The 22,690-nt window shown below is 61.1% G+C and overlaps 10 protein-coding genes across 10 annotated transcripts; 4 read left to right on the forward strand and 6 right to left on the reverse strand.

Moving 5' to 3' along the window:
- Window positions 1-172: 172 nt before the first annotated feature.
- Window positions 173-1,728, reverse strand: EHS24_000412 (uncharacterized protein; the record flags this gene model as incomplete). The annotated part of the gene is made up of 5 exons (XM_028616245.1): window positions 173-610; window positions 696-755; window positions 844-942; window positions 1,119-1,273; window positions 1,476-1,728. 5 exons carry the CDS (start codon window positions 1,726-1,728, stop codon window positions 173-175), a joined length of 1,005 nt encoding a protein of 334 aa, XP_028480102.1.
- A 242-nt stretch (window positions 1,729-1,970) lies between these two features.
- On the forward strand, window positions 1,971-2,453 carry EHS24_000413 (uncharacterized protein; the record flags this gene model as incomplete). The annotated part of the gene is made up of 3 exons (XM_028616246.1): window positions 1,971-2,002; window positions 2,045-2,311; window positions 2,354-2,453. 3 exons carry the CDS (start codon window positions 1,971-1,973, stop codon window positions 2,451-2,453), a joined length of 399 nt encoding a protein of 132 aa, XP_028480103.1.
- Window positions 2,454-3,289: 836 nt separating this feature from the next.
- EHS24_000414 (uncharacterized protein) lies at window positions 3,290-4,546 on the reverse strand (the record flags this gene model as incomplete). Its single annotated transcript, XM_028616247.1, has 1 exon — window positions 3,290-4,546. The coding sequence occupies one exon, from the start codon at window positions 4,544-4,546 to the stop codon at window positions 3,290-3,292; it is 1,257 nt and encodes a 418-aa protein (XP_028480104.1).
- A 752-nt stretch (window positions 4,547-5,298) lies between these two features.
- On the forward strand, window positions 5,299-8,298 carry EHS24_000415 (uncharacterized protein; the record flags this gene model as incomplete). Its single annotated transcript, XM_028616248.1, has 1 exon — window positions 5,299-8,298. One exon carries the CDS (start codon window positions 5,299-5,301, stop codon window positions 8,296-8,298), a length of 3,000 nt encoding a protein of 999 aa, XP_028480105.1.
- A 210-nt stretch (window positions 8,299-8,508) lies between these two features.
- Window positions 8,509-9,323, reverse strand: EHS24_000416 (uncharacterized protein; the record flags this gene model as incomplete). The annotated part of the gene is made up of 3 exons (XM_028616249.1): window positions 8,509-8,514; window positions 8,582-9,103; window positions 9,126-9,323. 3 exons carry the CDS (start codon window positions 9,321-9,323, stop codon window positions 8,509-8,511), a joined length of 726 nt encoding a protein of 241 aa, XP_028480106.1.
- Window positions 9,324-9,541: 218 nt separating this feature from the next.
- EHS24_000417 (uncharacterized protein) lies at window positions 9,542-11,028 on the forward strand (the record flags this gene model as incomplete). The annotated part of the gene is made up of 6 exons (XM_028616250.1): window positions 9,542-9,654; window positions 9,714-10,295; window positions 10,349-10,351; window positions 10,393-10,462; window positions 10,520-10,639; window positions 10,696-11,028. The coding sequence occupies 6 exons, from the start codon at window positions 9,542-9,544 to the stop codon at window positions 11,026-11,028; spliced, it is 1,221 nt and encodes a 406-aa protein (XP_028480107.1).
- A 406-nt stretch (window positions 11,029-11,434) lies between these two features.
- On the reverse strand, window positions 11,435-13,891 carry EHS24_000418 (uncharacterized protein; the record flags this gene model as incomplete). Its single annotated transcript, XM_028616251.1, has 5 exons — window positions 11,435-11,500; window positions 11,546-11,839; window positions 11,876-12,151; window positions 12,189-12,958; window positions 12,994-13,891. 5 exons carry the CDS (start codon window positions 13,889-13,891, stop codon window positions 11,435-11,437), a joined length of 2,304 nt encoding a protein of 767 aa, XP_028480108.1.
- Window positions 13,892-14,030: 139 nt separating this feature from the next.
- Window positions 14,031-16,812, reverse strand: EHS24_000419 (uncharacterized protein; the record flags this gene model as incomplete). The annotated part of the gene is made up of 8 exons (XM_028616252.1): window positions 14,031-15,416; window positions 15,457-15,574; window positions 15,613-15,871; window positions 15,913-16,232; window positions 16,271-16,451; window positions 16,493-16,583; window positions 16,621-16,695; window positions 16,732-16,812. The coding sequence occupies 8 exons, from the start codon at window positions 16,810-16,812 to the stop codon at window positions 14,031-14,033; spliced, it is 2,511 nt and encodes an 836-aa protein (XP_028480109.1).
- Window positions 16,813-17,440: 628 nt separating this feature from the next.
- Window positions 17,441-19,375, forward strand: EHS24_000420 (uncharacterized protein; the record flags this gene model as incomplete). Its single annotated transcript, XM_028616253.1, has 4 exons — window positions 17,441-18,028; window positions 18,067-18,355; window positions 18,394-18,775; window positions 18,814-19,375. 4 exons carry the CDS (start codon window positions 17,441-17,443, stop codon window positions 19,373-19,375), a joined length of 1,821 nt encoding a protein of 606 aa, XP_028480110.1.
- A 280-nt stretch (window positions 19,376-19,655) lies between these two features.
- EHS24_000421 (uncharacterized protein) lies at window positions 19,656-21,356 on the reverse strand (the record flags this gene model as incomplete). Its single annotated transcript, XM_028616254.1, has 2 exons — window positions 19,656-20,988; window positions 21,040-21,356. 2 exons carry the CDS (start codon window positions 21,354-21,356, stop codon window positions 19,656-19,658), a joined length of 1,650 nt encoding a protein of 549 aa, XP_028480111.1.
- Between the last annotated feature and the right edge of the window lie 1,334 nt (window positions 21,357-22,690).

The following is a 22,690-nucleotide window of genomic DNA, read 5'->3' on the forward strand; positions in this document are numbered from 1 at the left end:
TACGAATGCAATGCATAGATCCCTCTCTCCGTCCGTCACCACCGTCCACGTCTAGAGTAGTGCTGCTCGCTGCTCGCTGCCGTTTGCTCTAACGCCCCGCTATTTTAGAACACCAAACAAGAAAGGCTTTATAAAGCCTAAAGCCTCCCCAAAGTCCCAGGTGCGGACCGCTTTAGAACGCGCCAAACCTCTCGGCACGCGCCTGGACCTTGTCCCAGTTGAGCGCCTTGAACCAGTCGAGGGCGTACTGCTTGCGCGAGGCCACGCCGTACTTGTCGCCGAGGTACGCGTGCTCGAACAGCGAGAGGACAGCCAGCGGGACGACCTCGCTGGGGGCGTTGGGGTTGGCACCGAAACGCGGCGGCTGCTCGGGGTAACGAGTGGTCGGGGCGGCGTCCTCCTCGGGCGCCTCGTCGGCGGCGGGGGCGGCAGCGGCGGGCTGGGTGTCGTGCTGGATCGCGCCGGCGTCTTCGCCCGACGTGGCGGGCGTGCCGTACACGGCCTGCAGGGACTCGCGGCCGCGCTGCTGGCGCCTGGTCACGAGGAGGGTGCCGGCGCCAAAGGTGGGCACGACGTCGACGTCCTGCGCGCTGTCGCCCGACTTGACGATCTGTGGGTGTTAGCGGGGGGCGAGCGAAGAGGTGGGAGCAGTGGGCGTGGGGAGACTTGGTGGACTTTACGCGCTGTGCCCGTACCATTTTACCAGGCGACAGCGCACCCGTCCTCCCAAGCTCGATACCAGGGGTGGTACCGGGCTACGGCCACTATATACCTGCAGCGCACGCTCTGTGGCCACAAAGCACATGTGCGCGAACCCACAACCCCACGTGCCACACTACTCACCCAGAGCCAGCCGCTGCCGACAATACCGTCCGCGTAAGCTGCGACGCGGTCCTCGAGCTGCGTAAAGTTCTCGGGGATAGCCTGGGGCGTGGACGCGTTCTGTGTTTATGTGGTCAGTAAAGGCAAACGTGTGAGCCTCGGCGCGGTGCTGCTCCATATGTCCCCTGGGCCTGTTTTGGACAGTCTTTGATTGTTCTTTTCCGACGACGCGCAACCATCTGCCACAAAAGAGCACCAGGGTGGACAGCGAGCAACAACGCAAACCGCCAACGCACAATAGACTCGAGGTAGTACGAGTTGTTGAGCAGGAGGCTGGCGTAGTTGAACGCCAGGGCGCACGCCGGCTCGCGGGCGGTAAAGGTGAGGAGGTCGGTCATGTCGAGCTTGTCGTTGTCCCACTTGAGGCGGATGGGCGCGAGGCGGGGGTTGTCTGGAGAACGTCGTGAGGGTGAGGGTGATGTAGATGGAGGTGGGGGAGAACCAAGACGGACAAGACACGAGCAACCACGGTACGATCAGATGCACGAGGTAAAGAAAGAAAACACACCGTCAGCACGACTTGTCCCGAGAGGTCCAGCCAACAAAACAAGCGACGCTGATGCTCCAGGTTTGGCACAGCACGGCACACTTACTCCTGACCTCGTCTTGCAACCTGGCCCAGAGGCCCGACTGCCACTCGTTGACGCGGGCCATCTGCTCGGCGCCCACAAAGGTCGGCACGCCCTGGAGGACGCGCAGGTCGACACCGCCGACGGCGCCGGGCGCGGCGTGGCGCGGGGCCGCGGCGCCGTTGGCGGGCTGGTGGGTGAAGAGGGTGCGGGCGCTGCGGATTCCGGCGGCGGCGGGGAGGCGCGACGACGACGCGCGGAGGGCGGAGAGGGACATGGTGTGCGGGGCGAGGGGGGGGTGGATGGAGGTGTTGAGCAAACGACGTTTAGAAAAGTCCATTCGGGACTGGCGGAGGATTCGTCCGTGGACGAGTTGGGCGGCGACCGTGGGAGACAAAGGCAGCAAAAGGTCACGTGGTCTGCGATCGAGATGTCGCATGTCGAGGTCAGATGTAACATGCATGTACGACACCCTCTCTCGCGCGCTCTCTGCCACCTGCAACACCTCTCTCTGTCCCCATGTCAGCAATTCCAGCAGGAACAAAAGTAGCGTAAGTGGCCCATCACCTCTTCTCCTGCTCACCTCTCCACAGCGTCTCGGCCACCGCTCCCGGCACCTCGCGCCGCGCCCTCCTCCTCGACGACGAGAGCGCATGGACGGCCCCCGCGACGCCCGCGACCATCACCCTGCGGTTCCCGCAGCCCGTGTCCGCCACCAAGCTCGGCCTGACGTTCCAGGGCGGGTTCGTGGCCAGCACCGTCACGCTCGAGGGCGTCGTCCCCGGCGGAGAGGACGGCGGGCGCGAGGTGGACCTCGGCAAGGTCTACCCCGAGGACGTCAGCCGGCGGCAGGTGTTTGAGTGAGTGGTGTGTATGGGATGCTCCAGCTGACTCGGTGGCAGTGTTTCCGTCGACAATGTCGTCGAGCTCAGGCTCGAGCTGGCCGCCAGCTCGGACCACCACGGCCGCGTGACGCTCTACCACGTCGAACTGCTCGCGTGAGCGGCTCCTCTGTGGATTAGTTGTATAGATGTAACCTAGATGCACGACGAGTTGAATACTGCAGCAACGGTCGAAGAAATGGTATGGCATCTCCTCTCCGCCGGAGCCGGTTGACGGCGGCCGGGGTTACGGGGGTTTAAAACTACTTCAACTACGGCTACAGAAGGGCATACAGGCATAGCTGTACATCCTCCTTCGCTTCTCCTCGTGTGGTGGGGGGATCCGGGGGACAGGGTCCCTCGTTGGCTTGTTTGGGGTTGATGTTGCTGTTGTTGTTTGGGGTTGATTTCCAAGATTGAGATTCTATAGGTTTCTCAGTCGGGTTGCGGTTGTTGTGGTACTTGTGTGTGTGTGTTGGTGTCTCGATATACTTCGTTCTTTAGATCCTCCTCCTCGTCGTCCAAACTCCCTCACTCCCCTCATTCTGGTGTCGCCTCCTCCCCTCCTCTCTTTGCTCTTTATCTCTCCACAATGACAAAAAAACAGTAGGTGGTGGCGCGACACCCATTGGTGGTCGGGCGCGGCGATATTGTAAAAATGGCAAATGTCGTGCAGGTGGAAGATCGTCAGGTGAGGGCGGGGTGGAGACAACATCGGAGGCTTGGTGTGTGTTGGGGGTTTTGGGGTGCGTGTGAATGCGGCGGGCAATATTTGGCCCTTCTTTGTCGTGTGGTGCAGTTCGAGAAGCGGCAATACAAAACAAAACAACAGGGTTCGTACAGTCGAGGTTGGTGAGGGGCCGAGATACAGTCTTTTGCAGGTGTTGTTGTTGTTGGGGTGTGGATGAGTGAGTGTGGGGGTGATCAGGGTCGATTGGATGAAGGAGAGGGGTGTCTTTAAAAGTCGTCGAGATCGGGCTTCGGGAGAGAACCCGAGGCTGGCGAGTTGTGGAACGTCGGGCCAGCGTACTTGGGGCCACCGAGGGGCATACCACCGGCCTTGTTGAGGCGGGGGAAATCGCCCACAATGGGCAGCGAGATGACACCGGGGAGACCAGCGGGGGCCGGCGAGCCGCGCGACGCGGCAGTACGCACGGGCGTCTGAGGCGCGCGGTGCACATTGAAGCCCGTGTGGAACGGGATGTACTGATCGAAAGCGGACACGGGTGCGTGCGCCGCAGGAGCGGACGCAGGAGTAACGGCCGCGGCCATCATCTTGGTGAGGTTGGAGACCGGCACATGGTCGAGCGACTGGCGGCGATCGTGCGTCGGGCGGGGAGGAGGGGCTGCAGCAGCGCCCTGCTTGCCACCACGGCGGCGACCTTCCGACTGATTATTGTTCGAGCGGTTGGAGCGCTTGGACGGAGTGTCCTCGTTTTGCAGCTGCTGCTGCCAGTTGAGGGCCTGAGCACCAACAGGGCTGTCGGTCGGCATTTCCCAAACGGAGGACTGATCGTCCTTCTTCGGCTTGTTCTCCGCAAAGAAACTCGCGGGCAGCGAACGGCTAAGCGCAGACACGTCCATGGCATCGGGCGACGAGTCGAGGGGGCCCACGTCGGCCTTCTTGCCACCGCGAGTGCGGCGCGGCTTGGTGTTGGGCGTGTTGGGCCCAGCGCCAGCCTTCCTTGTCTGCTCGGGGTCCGAGCTCTCGTTGTGATCGACGGGAGTGTCGGTGCGAGACTTGTTCTTTGAGCGGGCGCGCACCTTCTTGTTCTTGTTGGTAGCAGCGTCCATGCCCTCCTTGGAGAGACGGAGCAGGCCCTTTTCGTAGTGCTGGGACACGGGCTCGGCGCTGCCGTCAACACCGAGGAGCTGGAAGAGCTCCTCCGAGTCCTCCTCAGTGTCGCCGGCGGGGGTGTCGACTTCAGAGCCTACGGGAGTTTCGTCGCGCGGGGTCTGGGGCTTGCGCGAGTCGCCGCGCTTGCGTCCATGGTTGCGCTTACGGCCCAATGGGGTGGACGTGTTGGACCGTGGCTCTGAGTCTGCGGGTGCGGGTGCGGGAGACATGGGGGCCTGACGTGTGCGCGGAGCGTGGACGCGAGTGGGGGTGCTAGAACGAGGGGATGCGGCGATGAGGTTGGGTGGCGGGATGGATGGTGCCGGGGAGTGACGGTGGACTGGGGTGTGTCGTGGTGCGATGGTGCGGGTACTCATTGCTGGGTGTGAGCTGATGGGGGTATCATATACCGTGCGTACGAGTTGGCGGGGGTGGTGGGGTTGTTGGTTGGACGGTGATGGTGTTTAGTGAACGGGTGCGTGTGTTGGTGGAATTGAATTGGGTGGTGATGCGGTGTGATGTGCCGAATGTGGTAGAAACAAGGGCAAGGGGCGTTTGGGGGGGCAGGGGTGGGTACCAGGGTACCGATGGGGGTATGGTAATTGGTATAAGGGGAGGGGAGGATGGGGGGGGGGGGGGGACCGTCACAGACGTGGTGAGGAGGGAGAGGAGGAGGTGGTGAGGGGGATGGGGGTTGTGGGGGAGTGGGTGGTAGAATGGGTAGATGGGATGAAGCGGTGTGAGAGCAGAGCAGCGATGGCGAAAGAGCAACGTCCGAGTCAGCCCGCAGCCGCAGCGGTTGGGGGGGGGGGAATGTCAGCCTGACCACCCAGTAAAAGTATGTCATCCGTTGTCAGGTTCACAGCCACGTGGTGTCTAAATCACGTGACTGTCAGGTGACAAGCACCTTGCACCCACGCGACCACCACGTGACTTACACGAGGCTGTTTTCGGACTGGGCCTTTTGACTTTTGAGCGAGAGCTTCGCTCTTTGTTCTCTCCGGGCGGGCAGGGAAACGAGCGACCATCGAGAGACCATCTTGTGCAGCGCGTCGTTTCTCTCTCATACTATATACCCAAACAAAACATGCTCTAGACACACACAAGCACAACCACCATCACCACGGCCATGCTCACACGCATACATTGGCGTATCACCGCCCCGCCATTGCGGAGGTACTCGGCCTTACCACAGCATACACCACCACCACAACCATCACAGCCGGAGGAACCACAAGACGACGCACCCTCCTCGTCTACCCGACCGCCATCCTCCTCGTCGTCCAGGTATACCCACCAACATGGTATCGGCCTCCGCAGGACATCTGTCATTTCCGACGCGCACCCCGACAGCCCACCTCTGGCGCGTCCTCCACCCACACGAGCTTCCGAAGATGGCATCCGTCGGCGACGCGAGTTGCGGCCACGCGACTGGCAACAGCGTATCAGCCTGCTCCGAAGAGCTCTCCGGAACAGCAACTTCAAACATGTCAAGGACAGGCTGGACTTGGAAGAGACCTTGCTAGAGACTGAGCCCGGTCTGCAACAGGTGCTCTTGCAGCCGACTGCACTGGAACAGCATACCATCTTGAACGATCTTGTGCGCAAGGGCAAGGTCGATCTGGCGACCACTGTGCTCTTGGCACTGCTGGCCGACCTGTCTTATGACAGGCCACCACGCTTTCGCAGCCAGACACTTGCTACTGTCGTCGGAGCGCGCCCACCAGAGAGGCGATACGCACCCCGACGAACGTTCACCCCAATCCCAAAGCATCTGCCCCTCGAGCAACCCACACTCGAAGAGCAACAACCACCGCCCGTTCCCAAACCTCTAAACGACTTGCACGCAGTCGTTCGTCAACTGCAAGCAATTCACCACCCACGCCCAAGCATCATTTATCACATTCTCATCCAGGAGGCTCTCGGGGCTGTCCGGCCCGATATTGCTGCTGACGTCTTTGTCGAGCTCGTCGAGGAGTGGATCATGGAGGGACGACTGGCAGAGGGCGCCAAGCTGGAGGATTTCTACGGAAACCACAAGGCGGGCGTCCATGGCAAGCTGGGAGTGCCAGTGTCCTGGCCACCGCCAAAGGATGCCGCCGCCAACGATACCTCGCGGTCGAGCCTACTTGGCATTTGGTTCAGCGGCGTGCGGACATGGCGCTTGCCTGGGGAGGCTCTCTCGCTGCACGAACGGCTCGATCTCTGGCACCCAAGAGGCCATGCCCCAGACCAACGCCCGCGTGGATTCCCGATGCCCATCCCCACCTCGCCACCGAGCCAGGTGCCTGCGCCGTCTCGCCATCTTCTCGAGCCCATTCTCAAGTCGCTCTGCCTCGAGGCACGAGAATGCACCCCTCTAGAGTACGCGACGTCGATGCGCGCTCTGGCTACACTGGCCAACACGATCATGTCCCGCACACTCCCCATCCCCTCCATCCCTACCCTCCTCAAGCGTTTTTCGTCGTCGTCCACCCACCCCGCAGTGTACCCGGAGCGCATGGTGCAGCTGCCCCAAAAGGACGCATGGGCGTACGCTGCCAGCAACCAGGTGCACAATGCCCTAGTGTCGCTCATGTTCTCGCCGCCCAACTTTCGCGCAGCGGCCGCCCTCGAGACCAAGTTTGACCAGGACGAAGCCCTCCCTCCGCCCACTGGTGCGGCCCAGTACGCCCTGCAGGCTCTTGGCTGGCAGTCGTGCATGGTGCTCGTCCAGTATGCGTTGGTCCAGATCAGGCAGCCTCGCATCCTGACGCGTCTGTTCGAGTACATGGTCGACATGTTCCACTGGAAGTCACCCGAGGTCCTCAACAGGATCCTGTTTGCTGCTCGTAAATCTGACCCAGAGCTCGCGCAGGCGGTCCAGGATAAAATGTTCGGTGGAACTCTGATCGGAAACCCCACCAAGACGCCACAACCACCCGCCGCTGCTGCTGCTAAAACCAGCGAGGCCATGGTCGAAACGGTCATCTACACGCAGCCTGGACGCTCTCTCCCTGGCCCCGGTTCGCCCGAGGAGATGGCCTACGAAGTGTCCGACTCTACGTTCCGCCGCGCATTGGCCAGGCTCCCTGATGTGACTCCCAATGAGAAATCGGTCACCGCCCTACTCGTCGACCTGATGAATGGCGGACACTATGGCCAGCTGCGACACGTTGTCACCATTCTCCTGCCCTTTTTGCGAGTCGGCAAGAGGACGTCAAACGAGGAGATTCGGCGCATTGCAAACCTCACTGGCGCCCAGATTGGAGCGTCGGGACGTATCCGTTCAACGGACCTGTCGCCCGAGGTATACACCATCATCCTGCAGGCCATGCTCCGGTGCGAGAACGTTACCTTTGCGCAGCGTGTCTACGACCTGGCAACGTGGCACCGCAAAGACGACTTCACCAAAGCCAGGACAGAAAACCTCGCGCGGAGCCGAGGACGCGTCGACGCAGATGACGAACTCGCCGCTGCTGAAGCCGACAAGGACGAACCGACCAACCCGTTGGACCGGTTCTTCCCCACCGACTTTTACACGTCGATGCTCTCGATCCTCGCGATTGAAGCCTGTCACCCGGGCCCGCGAATCCCTGGCTGGAGGCTGCCGTCGTACATCAGTTTTCACCCAGCGGACAACAGTGCAGCAGCACACGTCATGGGTTGGGAGGTGTACAAGCGTGCCCGCGTCATGTGGCGCCAGACTGCCAGCCTGCCAAACACGTCTGCGGCCTTTCAGCCCAACGAGGACTTTTTCTCAGCGGCCGTTGCGTGCTTTTTCCGTGGCTGGGAGCTGGACTTGGACGGCCCGCCCGCGGCCCCCGACGCGCGCGCCATGCGCATCCTCATCAACGACATGAGGGATGCCGGGATCGATGTCCCGCCCGACCTGATCCGCAAAGCGCGTGGAGAGACGTTTGACGGTGTGAGGCGGTACTTTTTCCCGCGCAAGCGAGTGCCCCACTCCAAGTTCCAGTTCCGCCAAGCACGCATGTCTTCCCCGGCACCCATGTTCAAGCCCGACGACGTCGAGGCCCTCAAGACGCTCAAGTATACCAAGCATGCGGCATATGAAGGAAACAGCCGCGGCCAGTACGCGCCCCCTCGGCCGCGCAGCTACACCGGCATGGCAGAGTACGACCAGTAAACGACCCACCAACCCACCACCCATCACCACTTCCCCCTCCACTCATCGTTTGGCAAACCCTTTTGGCAACTCTTTGGCATCCCATTTTCTTTTGGCATTTTGCATGTTTCTTAGCATCTACTCTATCCTGCTCTCCCTCTGCATCGCTTCGTGCCCATGACTCTACTTCTACCTACTCGCGGTACAGCCCCTGGGCCTCTATATACGCCTCTACCTCTGTCGTACATAACCCGTCCAGCCCACTTCGGCGCGCCACGGCCCGCCGCACAGCCGTGGAACTGACGTCCTCGTACCCCTGCAGAGGAGGCAAGAGGCGGATCTTGCCCTGCCGGACCCACACCGCCACGTCGGGACGGGCAAGCAGCGCGTCCTGCTCGCGCAGCTCGTCGGCCGTGCCGCGCGCGCAGCACACGAGCCACGCGTGCGCGAACAGCGCGTCCAGCGCCGCACCGAGCCCCGACGCAGGGTAGTACTTGGGATCAAAGATACGCACCAGCGTGTCGGTGCCGACGAGGAAGGTGAGTGCCGGCGGTGGTGTGCCTTTCTGTTGTTGCTGCTGTTGTTGTGACAGGGCCTGGACGAGGGCTGTGGACTTTGCCACGAACGTCGGCTCGCTCACGAGCGCCACCCCTGTGCCAGAGCCTACTCCCGCGCCAGATCCACCGCTTCCCGCCGGTCCCACGCTGCGCGCAGCGAGCAGCATCATCTCGGCGCGCTGCGCGGGCGCCGCGTCGCCGTGTTTCGGCGTCTTGTCGGCGTTGCGCGCCGAGTACAGCAGCAAGCGGGCAGTGTATGCGCCTGGGTCCTGCTCTGGCGTGATGGTTTACGGGTGGTGGGAACAGGGTCGAGGCCATGGCAATGTGCGCCAGCGTGGGCGGGTTGAAGCTCGAGTCGAGAATGGCAATGTGGGCCCCGGAGGGGGTGAACGAGGTGGTCGAGGGAGCCGGGACCAGGGCGCGAGGCGCGAGCAGGAGTTCCACGCCGGCGTGCCCCGGTTCACAGACGCGGGCGACGGCAGCGGCCATCGCGGGGGGTAGCATGAAGCGCGGCAGTTTGGGGATGAATGAGTGGAAGAGAGAGAGACAATTGATCAAGTGTAGCAACGCCGCCATGTCTCGATATGCGACCTCCATTCCCGACCTCCACACGGTGCCCCGCAGCCAGGTGACTCAACCCCCAAGATACATCCATCCACTGCCTCGTTTGCCGTCTCTTGCATCCATCCATTTCCTCATCCCCACATATGCCAGACACACCACCCGACCCAGACGCCGTCGTCCCGCTGCAGCAGTGGCTCAAGCTCCTCACTGCGCAGGGTGCGCCAATGCGCGTCGCCATGGCGTTTGCGGCCAAGGCGTGAGCCAATACTTGCTGCTTTGCACAAACGAAACACAACGCTGACATCCGGCCGCTAGGTACAAGGACACCAACACCGTCACCAAGCTCAAGGCGCTCACCCCGGCACAGCTGGCCGCCCTCGTTCCGGACAAGGACACGCGCAAGTTTCTCACCAACGCCATCAAGGGCGTGGTCGCAGGCAACACTGCCCCGGTCAAGCGGCGCGGCGGGCGGGACTCGGACCTCCTCCGGCCCCTCGGCGACGGCGACGCACCCACAAACGTGCCCACCGTCTTTGAGTTTCACGAGATCACAGACGTCGAGGCCGTCCTCCCCGTATCCCTCACGTGCAACCGCGCGCCCATCAAGACGGCGTGGTGCTACGCCGTGGCCCGCCGGCTGGGGTTTGACGTTGCCGAGGCGCTCAGCATCGCGCATGTGTACGTGCACATTTCGAGCCTCAAACATGCCCTCGGCCTGGGCAACATCCTGGACGCCCAGCAGACGCGCGAGGCCGAAGAGGAGATCCGCGAGCTGCCGGGCGAACACGACTATCGCAAGCCCGCCGACAACAGCCGGTCATGGCGGCACAACAGGGATGCAAAGGTCGAAAAGGCCGTCGGGAGCAGTCAGCCGTGGGTGGGGATCCTCAAGGCCAAGTGAGTTGACCAACGCAATGCCGTGGGGGACCAGCTGAACTGACACCTCCCAGAATGTGGGTGTGAATTCGTCATTCGTACCAACTAACCCACACAGCCCTGTGGTTGAACGTCCCGACGGTACATGGCGCGCGATCCAGAAGGGCGCCGTCGTCGAGCCCAGCGTCGTGAGTGGCCCGCGTACGCTGTCGCATTAGGCCAAAACCCATCCTCTGACCCTGCAGGCATTCCTGTACATCACCCGCGCGCTCAAAGACTACACGCCGCACGTCATGGGCGCGCTCCAGCTCGTCGCAGAGTCGTATGAGCCGCACGAGCTGGACGTCGTCGGACTGCATCTTTATGTGAGACTTGCCACAGCTCGTGCTTCACTTTCGCCTCTGAGCTGACCCATCTCCAGACCGCGTTCAAGCCCGATGTCGTCGAGTGGGGTCAGCGCGGCAGTGTCAGCGTGGCAGACATTTTGGAACAGATCAAGGCGCCCGTGGCCGGGTCCCCGGCACCAGACACCGTGCAGGACGAAACCGAGGACGTGCACGACCAGGACAAGGACAAGGACAAGGACGTGCACAGTGGCGACGGCGATCGTGGGACCAAGCGGCCAGCCTCTGACCCTCCAGAGGCGGCAGTGACGGACACGCCAGCCAAGAAACAGCGCGACATGACGGTCGAAGAGTACGAAGCGATGCTCGACGCCGAGGACGACAGTGTATGGGACCAGGTACAGGTCTAAAGCCGAGCACGTAAAGCAGACGCAGATCCTGTAGCGTTTAATACATTCAAAGAAAGATAGTGTGTGTATGTATGTATGTGCGGGGCGGAACGAGCCATGATCCACTTTTTTTTCTCACCTGCAGCGTCGACTGCGAGGCAGAGAGGATGGTCAGGTCAGAATGCCCCTCTTGATCTGCCCTGAGCAAGGCTTGAACACGCGCCGTAGAGGATCGACCTTCGAACGAGGGGGCCGGGCGGCAAAGCGTGAAATAAAGTAGACGCGAACGTCTGATACTCGGGCGTGGTGACTTTCACTTGGGGGTGGGAGGAAGGAGAGGAGGTGGGGGGGGGGGGGGGGGGGGGGAGGAAGGTAGAAGGTGGGTGTTAGTATCGGCTGCCGCCGCGTGATCTACGCTAGATGCATTTTACGGTCCCTTCTGAAGGAACGTGACAAGATTATGGGGTAAGTGCGCGCCAGCGACCTCGAGGACCTGGAGGGTTGTCAGCTGTATCCACCAGGAAGTGTCTTAGCTCACCTTCTTGGCCATGTCTTCGCCGCCGCCCTCCCATGTCCTCGACAGCACTGGACGAAGGACGACGGACACGATACGCGCGACGAGGTCGGGCACGTCGTTGGGCGCAACGCGGCGCCACAGGAGGAGGTTGCGGAGGAGCTTGAGACGGCGACGCACGTAGCGCTGCATTGCGCTGCGCGACGTAGGGTTGTACGGTGGCGGACGGGTGGATCCGGGACCGCCAGACGACGCGACCGCAGCGGCAAGGGAGAAGATGTGCACCTGGTACACGCCCATGATCGCCTTGAGGAGCGACTGTGGTGTGAGCTATAGTCCCACTGATCAACTCACGCTGTACTTCTTGCTGTCCTTGCCAGTGAGCTCGGCGATGACCTCGGCAATGTCGACGGCGCGGCGCGTCTGTGGTGCCGAGTACGGGTCGTATGCGCCAGCCTCGAGTGCGCGGATGAGAACAGGGACGACGGCCTTGGACACCATCTCGGTCGCGAGGTCGCCCTCGGGCCCGACCTCGTCAATGTCCATGTCGTCCTCGTCGTGGCCGTTGCGTGGGCGCGAGTAGTTGTACAGTGCGGTAAACCACGTAAAACTCTCAATCTGGCTGTCGCTCTGTTGCGTGAGCGGCGATTACCAAGGAATAACTCACTCTTAACGGGTCCCATCCGACCATCTCACCGCGGGCCCAAAACTCCCATGCTTGCACGAGCGCAAGGCCGCCAAACGCGCCATCGTAGTCGTCGGGGTAACGCGAGCGCCAGTCGTCAAAGCGCACGGCGAGACCCTTCTCGGGGTACCTGAAGTCCTCGGCCTTGACGTCCTCCAGGAGGGCGTGGACGCGGCGCTCGAGGTCGTGCTGCGAGGCATCATATTCGTCCTGCGTGTCCGGGTCGAGCTCCGAGTCGGTCGAGAAGCCCTCGTCGGTCTCGGACGCGACGACAATACCCCGTCGGCGACCACGGCGGTCATCGCGGGCCGTTCGCCTGACGCGGCGAAAGTCCGAGTTGGCAGTGGACGTGTCCACTTTGCTCCCCTCGGGGACGTTGGTCGGGATACCGAGGAAGAGGGACAGGTCGTCGCTGTCGTCTGCTGCACGGCGCTCGCTGATCATACTGGCGCGCTCGCGCTGAAACTTGGTCGCGTCCTTTTCGATGCCCTCGAGCAATGGGTGCTTTTCCTCGAGGAAGGTACCCAGCATCTCGGCCCATCCCTGGAACTCTTCGACCCACTCTCGCTTGCCCTCGACGCTCTCGACCTGCTTGCGAATGTCGCGCTCCTGCTCCTCGAGAAGTACCAGGTCGCGGTTGGCCGTTTCCAAGTTTGATTCGTTCTCGATCTTGACGGCGCGCAACTCGGCGATACTCTGCGCTATCCTCGCTTCCACTGACGCAATGGTCGGGACGGGGCGAATGGAGGGCACTGATGTCAGCTGCGATAGGACGTGCGCAACTCACTTTTTGTCGGCACATAGCCCGCTGCCTTCTTCGGCTCCTTCTTGGCCTCGGCCATCCCAGTCCCAGCGCGAGCGACGATCGTGTCCTCCCACGCCCGCGTCTCCTCGTCACTGTCGCTCTCCGCCTCGCGCTCTGCAATCATCTCGCCAATCTCGCCCCTCAGCCGCCGTGCTGCCGCCCGGTTGGCGTCCTTGCCAATGTACAGCCGCTGGTTGGACTCGGTGTAGTCGGCCAGGTCCTCGTCGCCGTCCTCGCCCTCGTCCTCCTCGCGCATGAGCCGCGATTCGGGGTGCGGCTCGTTGTCGCCGCCGAGGGAGATGTACTCGTCGTCCATGTCTTCGCCCTTGGCGCCCCGGACACCGCCCAGAGCCGCGGATCGCTTGTGTTTGGCGGCCGCGATCGCCGCCGCATCCGGGATGCCGGCCGACCGGTCGTCCTCGATGGCCGATGCGTACTTGTCCTGCGCGGCGCGCGAGAGCCCGCCGTCGCCGTCGCCGTCCTCGGGGCGCGGGGCACGCGAGGGCGTAGCGGCCTTGAGCTCGTCGAGGTAGTCGCGCGAGTACATGGACGAGGACGAGCCGGCGCCCGCGCCCGCGCCGCTGGTGGATGCCGCCGCGGCTGGAGTCGAGGGTGCGCTGGCCTTGAGCGCCTGCGAGAGAAGCGACTTGCGCTGCTTGAACGGCGTAGAGTCCGACCCGCCGGCCTCGTCGTCGCCGCCAAAGCTCAGCTTGGACTTGCCAAGCTGCTTCTTGCGTTGCGCCTTCTTCCTCTCCATCACGCTGCCGACCTCGTCGCCAGTGTCGCCCGACGAAGCCGGCGAGGGAGCCGTGGCGACCTCGTCTTCGTCCGCTTCCCTCGCTCTAACTTGCGGGCGTGGCCGCGCCCTTTTCACGAACATGGTGGAGTGGATGGTGGATGAATGTCAGCTTGTTTGCCCCGCGTTGACGAGTTGAATGTTTCGGTGGCGATTGGTGGCAAACGGAAGCAAATTCCCCAGTCCACCAATCCACAAATACATGGACGAAATGGTCTATATTCTACATGAAGTCGGCCGCACCCTTGCGTCCGAACCGCGGGGCAGAGGAGGCAGCGGGAGGGTCGTCCTGTCGAGGTTCGCGTTGGGCAGCTGGCACTGGAGACGCCTTCTCCACCCATTCGTCGGCAACCTCCACTGCTCTGGCTCTGGGCTTCTTTTTGGGCTTGACCTCGACGCTTCCCTCCTCATCGTCATCTCCAACGTCAAACGAGAGTGCTCCCTTGCGCTTCTTCTTCTCCTTCTTGTCCTTCTTCTTCTTCTCCTTGTCGCCTCCTTCCTTGCCACCCAGGAAGACCGGCTTGAACGTTGCGTAGTCGACTGGCTTTTCGTCCACAGGGAAGGGATCCTTTGGTGCCTCGGACGCCTTGACCACGGCCTTCTTGGGCACGTCGTCCTCGTCGTCATCATCGTCCTCGTCGTCACTCGCAAAGATGGCCTTGAATATGTCAATGCTGGGCTTGGTGTATGTAAGAATGTCGCGGCCCTGGTTGGCGTCCTCGGCCATACCGACTTCGGCGAGGTTGCGAGGAGCGCGCTCCTCTGGCTCCTCGTCACCGGATGGCGGCGTGTTCTCGCGGTCGGTGCCAGGCTGGTGGATGAACTTGGACTCCCATGACGCATCGTTCTTTGGCAGAGACGATTCAAACCCAGTACCACCAGCTGTCGGGGTCGCAGTGCCGCTGCCACCCTCAGGTGGGCCCTCGGGATGCGGGTCCTGAACGTGGAATCGGCGGCACACAAGCTTGACAGGGTAAAAGTCCTTGACCACGCGGGTGAGCTTGCCATACTGCCCATCGGCGGCGGCTTGCTCGCGAGGGGTCAGGACCTTGGTCACCTCAACCTCGGTGTTCTGCGCCTTGGCAAACTGCAGCGGCGCTTTGGTGGGGTCAAAGATATGCAAGCCGGCCTTGGCTTGCTTCATGTCCGTGGCCGCCAGCGATGCGCTTCCAGACGTGAAGCGGGACGACATGGCATACGACATTGGCTTGAAGATACGAGCCGAAGCTGCAAACGACGCAAGCTCATTGTTGACCTCGTCGACGTTAGTGGATGGGAGTAGTTCGGGGTTGGGGTGTCTCGTGTTGTGCGTTTGCGAACGAAGATATGACCGGTACCGATCCTGTTTGGCTTGGTCGTCCCCGTACGGAATAAACCCTTGCAGAGCAGCCGACGCTGTACGTGGTGACAATGGCGGGATCATCACCTCCGTGGCGCGTTCAGGTGCGAGCTCGGGCTCGGGCTGGAGTGATAATGCCGGCGGTGGAGCAGTCTTCTCCCTCGCAGCCTTGGCAAAGGCCTCCAAACGCTCGCGGTCCTTCTCAGACATGAATTCGAACACAGACTTGGCTGCAGACACGCGAGCTTCTTCTCCAAGAGCAGTACCGCGCTGAAGGATGTCAGCATCGGGGAGTTCACGTTCAGCCTACCTGTTCATGGGTGAGTGGTTGCCCAGGTGCGCCGCGAATCGTTTCATTGCGTGGTTTCTCTCCACAGACGCGCGATGGCTGGGGGCTCCAGTGTGCTGGGATTTCGGGGAAAGGCCACCTGTTGCGTTAGATCGATGCTCGTCGCCTCAAACGCACCATTTATCGCCAGGTACACCCTTGACGTCCAGAACAAAGCCGACCAACACAGCGCGTCCGTCGTGCCACCTGTCTCCCGATCCAGTGGCGCGTGTCTCGGTGGTTTGACGTGACTCGGATGGTCCGCCCATCACAATAACGTCGTCCTCCAGCTCGCCGTTCTCGTCGAATGCGTAGTGGCGACTGTCCATGGAAGCACTTGGACCGGCGCCATAGGGGTCATCGTCGTCATCATCATCTCCCAGTCCTGCGCCATACACTGACACGTCAGTTGTGCGCGAGAGGTTAAGGAAAACTAACTTGGTCGTCTTGACGGCAACTTGCCCATTCCTTGTCCCTTCTCGAATCCCAAGCCCTCCTTGTCGTCCTTGGCGGCGTACACGAGCAGACGGGCATCACGGGGTGCGTACGTGTGCTTGCTGGCCTGTGGGGGCTCGTCGTCGTCATCTTCTTCCATTCCCGCACGAACGCGGCCGAGTTTGCCCTCTTGGATCTTGAGCTTGCGGTGCGTAACACGAGGCCCGAGGCCCTGTCCAGGCCGCCATCCAAGCTTCTGGAGGAGGGTCTGGCCGATGGAGGTCTTGGCGGGGACGATGAGCGACTCTAGAGCTCCAGAAAGGCTGGCGTTAGAAAAGACCACACCTGCATCATGACTCACCTCTTGTTACCCAGGTCCTCGCGCGTACCAGCGAACGCATCCTGCTTGAAAGTGTCGGTGTTCTCGAGCCGCCGGTCGTCGTTGAGCTGCGCGAGATCTTCCTCGTCCATAAAGTCCTCTGCGCGCTGGTTGTGCTGTGCACGGCTGTTGCGCGACGACTTGAACTGTTGAGGAGCCCATCCTGAGAGGTTAGAACCGAAACGCCGCTCACAACAACCTCACCTTCCTTGGATCCAACACTGTTGAAGTAGCCAGCAGAAAAGCCACCAGTGAAGGCGCCGTGGAATCGTCGTCTTCCCTTCTCGTCGCGCACCTGAGTAGGTTAGATTGTATATCAGCATGCCACCTACCTCCTGCTCCCAGACGGGGAGGTACTCCTGGTTGTCCTTCTTTGCGTCGGCGAGGGCGGGCAATGGTGTGCCGATCTGGCGGGTCAGTCTTCGAGGAGTTGGAGAACCTACCTGAACAAAGGACTCGTTGACGTAACGGCTCTTGAGGTTGACATTCTCCAGCTCAAGCTTGTGCTTGAGACGGGACGTCATGCTGGGCGAGGTATCGACGGTTGAAGCGAGGAGTGAGTTGTCTGATCAGTAGTCACAATAAACCCGTGTTGTAATCGGTCGCCCAATTTGGTTCCGTCTGGTGGCGAATACAGGAGCACTGAGGGGATCGACACGTTCGCCACAGAGCCACAGAGCACATGTACAGGGAGATGAGACATACGCCGGTGACGAAGGAGGTCTGCTGCATACACACTACATACAGTCCCCAGGCCACAGTCGTGGGTGGGTTGAATGGCGCAGGAGGCGCGAAAGCTGCAGCCCTGGTGGCACTCGCGATGGATGGCTGCCGTCGCCGTCCAGCCATGCCCATAGCCACACCAATTTATGAGGCTCCCCTTTACGAAAATTGAGCACTGATCAGCTTAATCGCTCCATCGCTCTGGGAGTGTTGGCTAGAGTGCCATCAGAGTCTTGGGACCCATGGATGAGGACAACAGTGCTGTTGACAAGACTCGCAAACTCATCGTATCGGGCTTGTGCGATCGTGAGCCACGGAACCAAAAATGACCACCCCCGGCCCCGGTTAGCCGGCACCGTCCACCATCGTTATTGCAACCACGAACCCCTCTCAACAATACACTCTCCTACAGCAACAACAGCAACAACAATGTCCAAGGCGGTGCGAAGAGGGAGGACCGACAGGGAGACCTTGGAGGTCCTCAACCCCTTTCTGAGCGTCCTTCGCTCGTCGGACGACATTTCCATCCCAAAGGAGACCCTCCAAGGCGCTCTTGGCCACTTCACGTCAACCCTTGTGGGGGACCGGCTCGACTCGTTTATCCAGGACGTCCTCAGCTCGCCATCGCTGTGGAAGACTCTGCAACCCCACCAGATCCAGGCTGCTGTGCGCCCCGCTCCCAAGATCAAGGTCGAAGCTCTCCGACCCACCGTCAAGGACGGGTGGATCTTCCGCAACCAGCTCGACAAGGCCGCCCAGACATGGCTTACGGAGGTGGTCAAGGCGATGAAGACGACGCCTACCTCGTCCCACAGCTTGATTCTCTTGATTGGCCTGCTCCAGGGGCTAGACGATGTCACAGATATCAAGTGGGGCCGTCCACGCATTGATCTCGAGGAGGAGATTGTCATCGCCATCGGCGAGCGGCTGGACAACAACAGCTGCGACCTGCTGGACATGTACTGCCCTGCAGCAGACCACATTGACAGTGCTCGTCTGCGCGCTCTCGATCTGAGGGTGAGTACGACATATGTGATGCTTGTTCTGACATTTAGCAAGTCGTTCCTCGCTTGCATGTGGCGCTGTTCACAGCACTCGGCTACGCCCCACCGCCCGTGCCATCGACGTACACGGTACAGCCCCAGCTCGACATGGATGAGGTCACGTCTCTGTCTCATGGTCTCGCCCGTACGTTTATTGCCCTCTCGGACGGTGGCGAGGGAAGCCAGGAGTTTGCGTGGGCCGAGCTCTCGGCATTCACAACCCGCATGTACGTCGACTGCGCCTCCAAGTTGCAAGAGGAATGGCTCTATGGCGAGTCCCGACCGGCAAAAGGTGGACCAGGTGGGTTCTTTTTTGCTGAGGCGATGCTAACCCGTCAGAATGGGAGAGGCAAAAGGCAGCGCTGTATGCGTTCCTCGCCGTCACATGGCCCGCCGTCCACGTCATGCTCAACCCGGAGCGCTCGTGTTCGAAAAAGGACGCAGTCGAGCTGTCGACCCTTATCGTTGTGACGCTTGCCAAGTTTGCGTCTCTGACAGAGGGCGAGAGCACGATGGACGGATACGAAAAAGTGCTGTACGGTTCTCTGGACGTGCTCGCCGCCGACGGCGGGGCACGTGGAACCAGGCAACTGTTCAAGCTGCTGCAGAACGAGCCCAAGACAGACTCGCTTTCCGGGTTCATCCTGGTCGTTGCCGACCAGCTTATCCGTTTACTGGATGCAGAGACGATCCGCGATTACGTCTTGCCTCTTGCTCACAAGTGAGTTAGCCAAGCACCAGCTCGTCCTAACTCTACAGGTACTTTGTGCGCCCAGAGCACCGCGCGAGCTTTGAGGCTGCCCACGCCTTCCTCCTTGCGCTCCTCGAGGTTGCCTCCGAGTCGCTGCAACGCGACCCCAGCCAAGCTCCCTTTGTGGACGCCCTGGTCCAGATCTGCGCGCACGGTCTGCTGCGGGAAGCACGCGACGGCAGCGTGACCACCGACCAGCTCAAGGAGGCCTACCCAGCCGTGGTCCGCGCCGCGACGCGCGTCAGCCCCGACCTGGTGCACAACTGTGTCCAGCGGGTCGAGAACATTGTCTTCAAGACAAACGAGCACGAGCAGGCCCGCCGCAGCGTGCAGGTCTCTATCGCGGCGTACGTTCCCGCCCCAGACGTCAAGGCGTACCTGTCCAACACTGTCGCCAAGGCCGTTCTCTCGCAGCCCCGCGGATCAGAGAGCCGTACCGAGCTTGCGGCGCTGGCATTCAAGGTCGTCATGAAGGACTTTCCGGACGAGAGTAAGCAGACGGGAATCGAGTGGTGGCTGCGCTGGCGTAGGGTGTTCCAGAGTGAGAAGGAGATGGTGGCACGGCTTTAAGAAGCGAGAGAGGGAGCAACACTGCTTTGTAATGACATGAGACTATGGCATAGGAAGTGACAAATTCAACTAACGCGGCGGCGGCTGACTGGATCTTACCTCATACGAGGGCAGCAATGGAAGTGTCTGAAAACTTGTGCATGTTTACACTCTACTCTACTGTCTACTTTTAACAACAGTGTCCCCCGCACCGGGGAGACACTATGGGACCATGACTTGTCTCTGGTCCACCTTCAAAACAGTAAACCCCCGCCTCATTAATAAGTATTCCTTCCCATTATTAGATCGTCGAGTCCTCGTCGTCGCGGACCACAGTCGACTTGTGCGGGGCAACCTCGGTACGCGCAAGCTCAAGGAGACCACCAAGGTCGCGGGGACCAATGAAGTGGTGGCGGCCAGTGGTGAACCACGTAATGGCCGAGATGATGGCGACAAAGCCCATGACGGCGACGGCGTAGTTCATGCCCTCAGCGGTGGCCGGGAGACCAGGAGGGAAGAGGAAGAAGACGGTGGTGACAATGGTGAAGATGAGGCCGAAGATGTTGGCGATGGGGCCCAGGATGGGGCCGAGGGTGAAGGTCGGCTCGGGGAACGAGGGCGGGCGGAGGATACCGCGGCCGCGAACGAGGACGATGGTGATGGGGATGCAGTACGAGATGTTGAGGGAGACGACCGACGACGAGAGAATGGCGTTGAGGGCCGTCGACGAGCCGAGGTAGATGCATCCGAAGATGATGACGAGGACGGTCGAGAGCATGACGGCCGGGACGGGCACACCGTTCTTGTTCATGTGGCCAAAGAACTTGGAGAAGGGGAGACCGCCGTCACGGGCAAAGGCGTACGACATGCGCGACGAGGCGGTGAGGAGACCCTGTGCGGTGAAGAACATGCAGATGATGGGGAACATCTGCAGGCAGATGGCACCGACGCGCGAGTTGGTGGCCTGGTACATGGCCTCGAGGAGGGGGCCGGCGCCCGAAGTGTTGACGAGGTCGACGCTCTCGACGCAGAAGAGGAGGCACACGAGGAAGACAAACGACGACGAGGCACCGATGCAGACCGCAAGGATCATGACGCGGGGAGCGTACTTGTGGGGCATGGGCATCTCCTCGACCATGTGCGACACGGCGTCGTAGCCAGTGAGACCGAAGCACGACTGGAGGAGACCAAGGATCCACGCAACACCATCGGGCCATCCAGTCTCGTTGATAAACTCGGTGAAGACAAACTTGGGCGAGGCAAAGTCGCCCGACGAGCACGCGAGGCAGGTGATGATGATGACAACGGCACCGGTGAGCGACCAGAAGATGGCCATCTGGTTGAGGCGCGGGAGGATGGGGAGACACCAGATGTTGAGGAAGGTGGCGATCAGGATGTAGCCGACGTAGATGAGGAAGACGTGCCAGTTCTGGACCTCGTAGCTGTCGCCGAGGTTGAGCGAGATGGCGCCAGTGATGAGCGAGCCAGCGAGCGAACCAGCAGAACCGACAAGGGCGATCCAGCCGCACACGGCGAACCAGCCACAGACCCAAGAGATCCAGGGAGCGTGCTTGGGAGTGGCGAGAATGGCGGCCCAGTGGTACTGACCACCCGAGGTGGGGTAGACGTGGCAACTGGAGGCGTCAGCTTGAGAACTTGCACCGTCTAGCTGCTTAGAAACGTACATCTCAGCCATGGAGGCAGCCATGGCAAGGTTTCCCAGGAAGGAGGGGACAATACCCCAGATGACGGCCGAGGGGCCACCCGAGGGCAGACCGATGGACAGCGAAGTGGCCATGGCCGTCCACGAGTTGAGGATGGCATAGGCAAGACCGATCAGAGAGATGAAGCGGAAGTTCCTGTGCTCGAGAGGAGTAGCGTTGGCCTCGGCGTCGTTGACATTCTCAAACGGGCCAGTACCGTGCTGTTCACGCTTGATGCTGTCCTCGACGACCTGGTGACTGTATGGGCCCTTCTCAGTACCCGTCGCTTGAACCGACATGGTGAGGGGCGCCAGTGCGGGGAAGGTTGGGGTGGGTGACAAAAGAGTGGTCAAGAGTTAGTCGTCCGGAGACGGGGGGGGGTGGGGAACAAGCGACGGATCGCGAGTCGTCGCGACTATATACCATGCGCTCCCTCACTAGGTCGGTCACTCCGGCCCGTGCCCGTATCTCTGAACAAGGTCAGGAATCAGACGGTCGTTGGAAAAGAGGCCGTGGGTCGTCATATCAACAGCGTCGCCAGCAACTTTTTTGTCTAAGCGAGGTTGTGGGGCCCAGATTGAATGCTACCCCGCGCTTAGAGAGATGCTGATGGAGGGCCCAAGGGACTCGCTCGGCAAGGAGATAGTGGGCTCCTGCGTTTGGAGCTCAGGACGGGCTGGCTGCGCAAAATCGGGATCGCGTGGAGTGACAGAGGGACAACAATACGGACCAAGCGGTAAAGGACGGGCTCGGAGGCGTGCACTGTGGGAGCTGTGGGACCTGTGGGAGCTGTGACCCATTCTTTTAGATGTTCGGCAGCTCGCTGTGCGCTCCTGGCCAGCAGGTTCATGGAAATTTGACTGAGCTAAAGATAGAGTGCGGACGTATGCTATCTCTGTTCTGTGCCGTCGTAGAGCACGCCACATGCCCCGGATCGGAAGCCAGCAGAGCAGCAGAGGATACGCGGATACGCGCTGCCCCGAGAACAGCGCTGCTCTTTGTGCTCTGCCGTCTGGCCATCTGCCTGTCAGTCGTGTTGCCGTGGCGTCGTCGCCCATGTGGCCAGTCGGATGCAAGACAGTTCAAAAGTGAGACTTTTCCGATCCTGACCGATCCTGAACGTTGACGAGGGTTCCGAGTTCCGAGCTGACCGAGCTGGTCCTCCCACCGCGCGGGCAGTTGGATCCTACACGAATGGTGGGCGGGTGCATGACCTGAAAGGGGATCAAGGGGGGGCGGCAAGTGGTGGTCGCCATTGAGTGGTGAAGACTTGCAAAGCGAGCGCAACGTCTAACATTTTTTTGGGACGGGATATCCAGCATGGACCTGATCGTCCATCACATGCACAGTCGGTCAAATCTGCCCCTCTGCCGTAAAAAGACAAAAACTATGTTTCGCCGTAGAGCATGGCAAACTGTAAAGCCAGACAGGCCAGACACGCCAGCGAGACACGGATCTTCTGTCAGCGGAACGTCGCATACAGAAACCACGAATGCATGTCCTGCATGTCCTGTGTCTGCGACGTGTCTGCACTGCACACACACCCCCGCCCTAGCCGAGCAGTTGGGGACCCCGTGGTCACACGGCCAATAGTCGCTAAGCGAGCCGGTTGCTCGGTGTGTGGTCGGCGATT

Source organism: Apiotrichum porosum, assembly GCF_003942205.1.
Source record: "Apiotrichum porosum strain DSM 27194 chromosome Unknown scaffold_1, whole genome shotgun sequence".
Classification (NCBI taxonomy): Eukaryota; Fungi; Basidiomycota; class Tremellomycetes; order Trichosporonales; family Trichosporonaceae; genus Apiotrichum; species Apiotrichum porosum.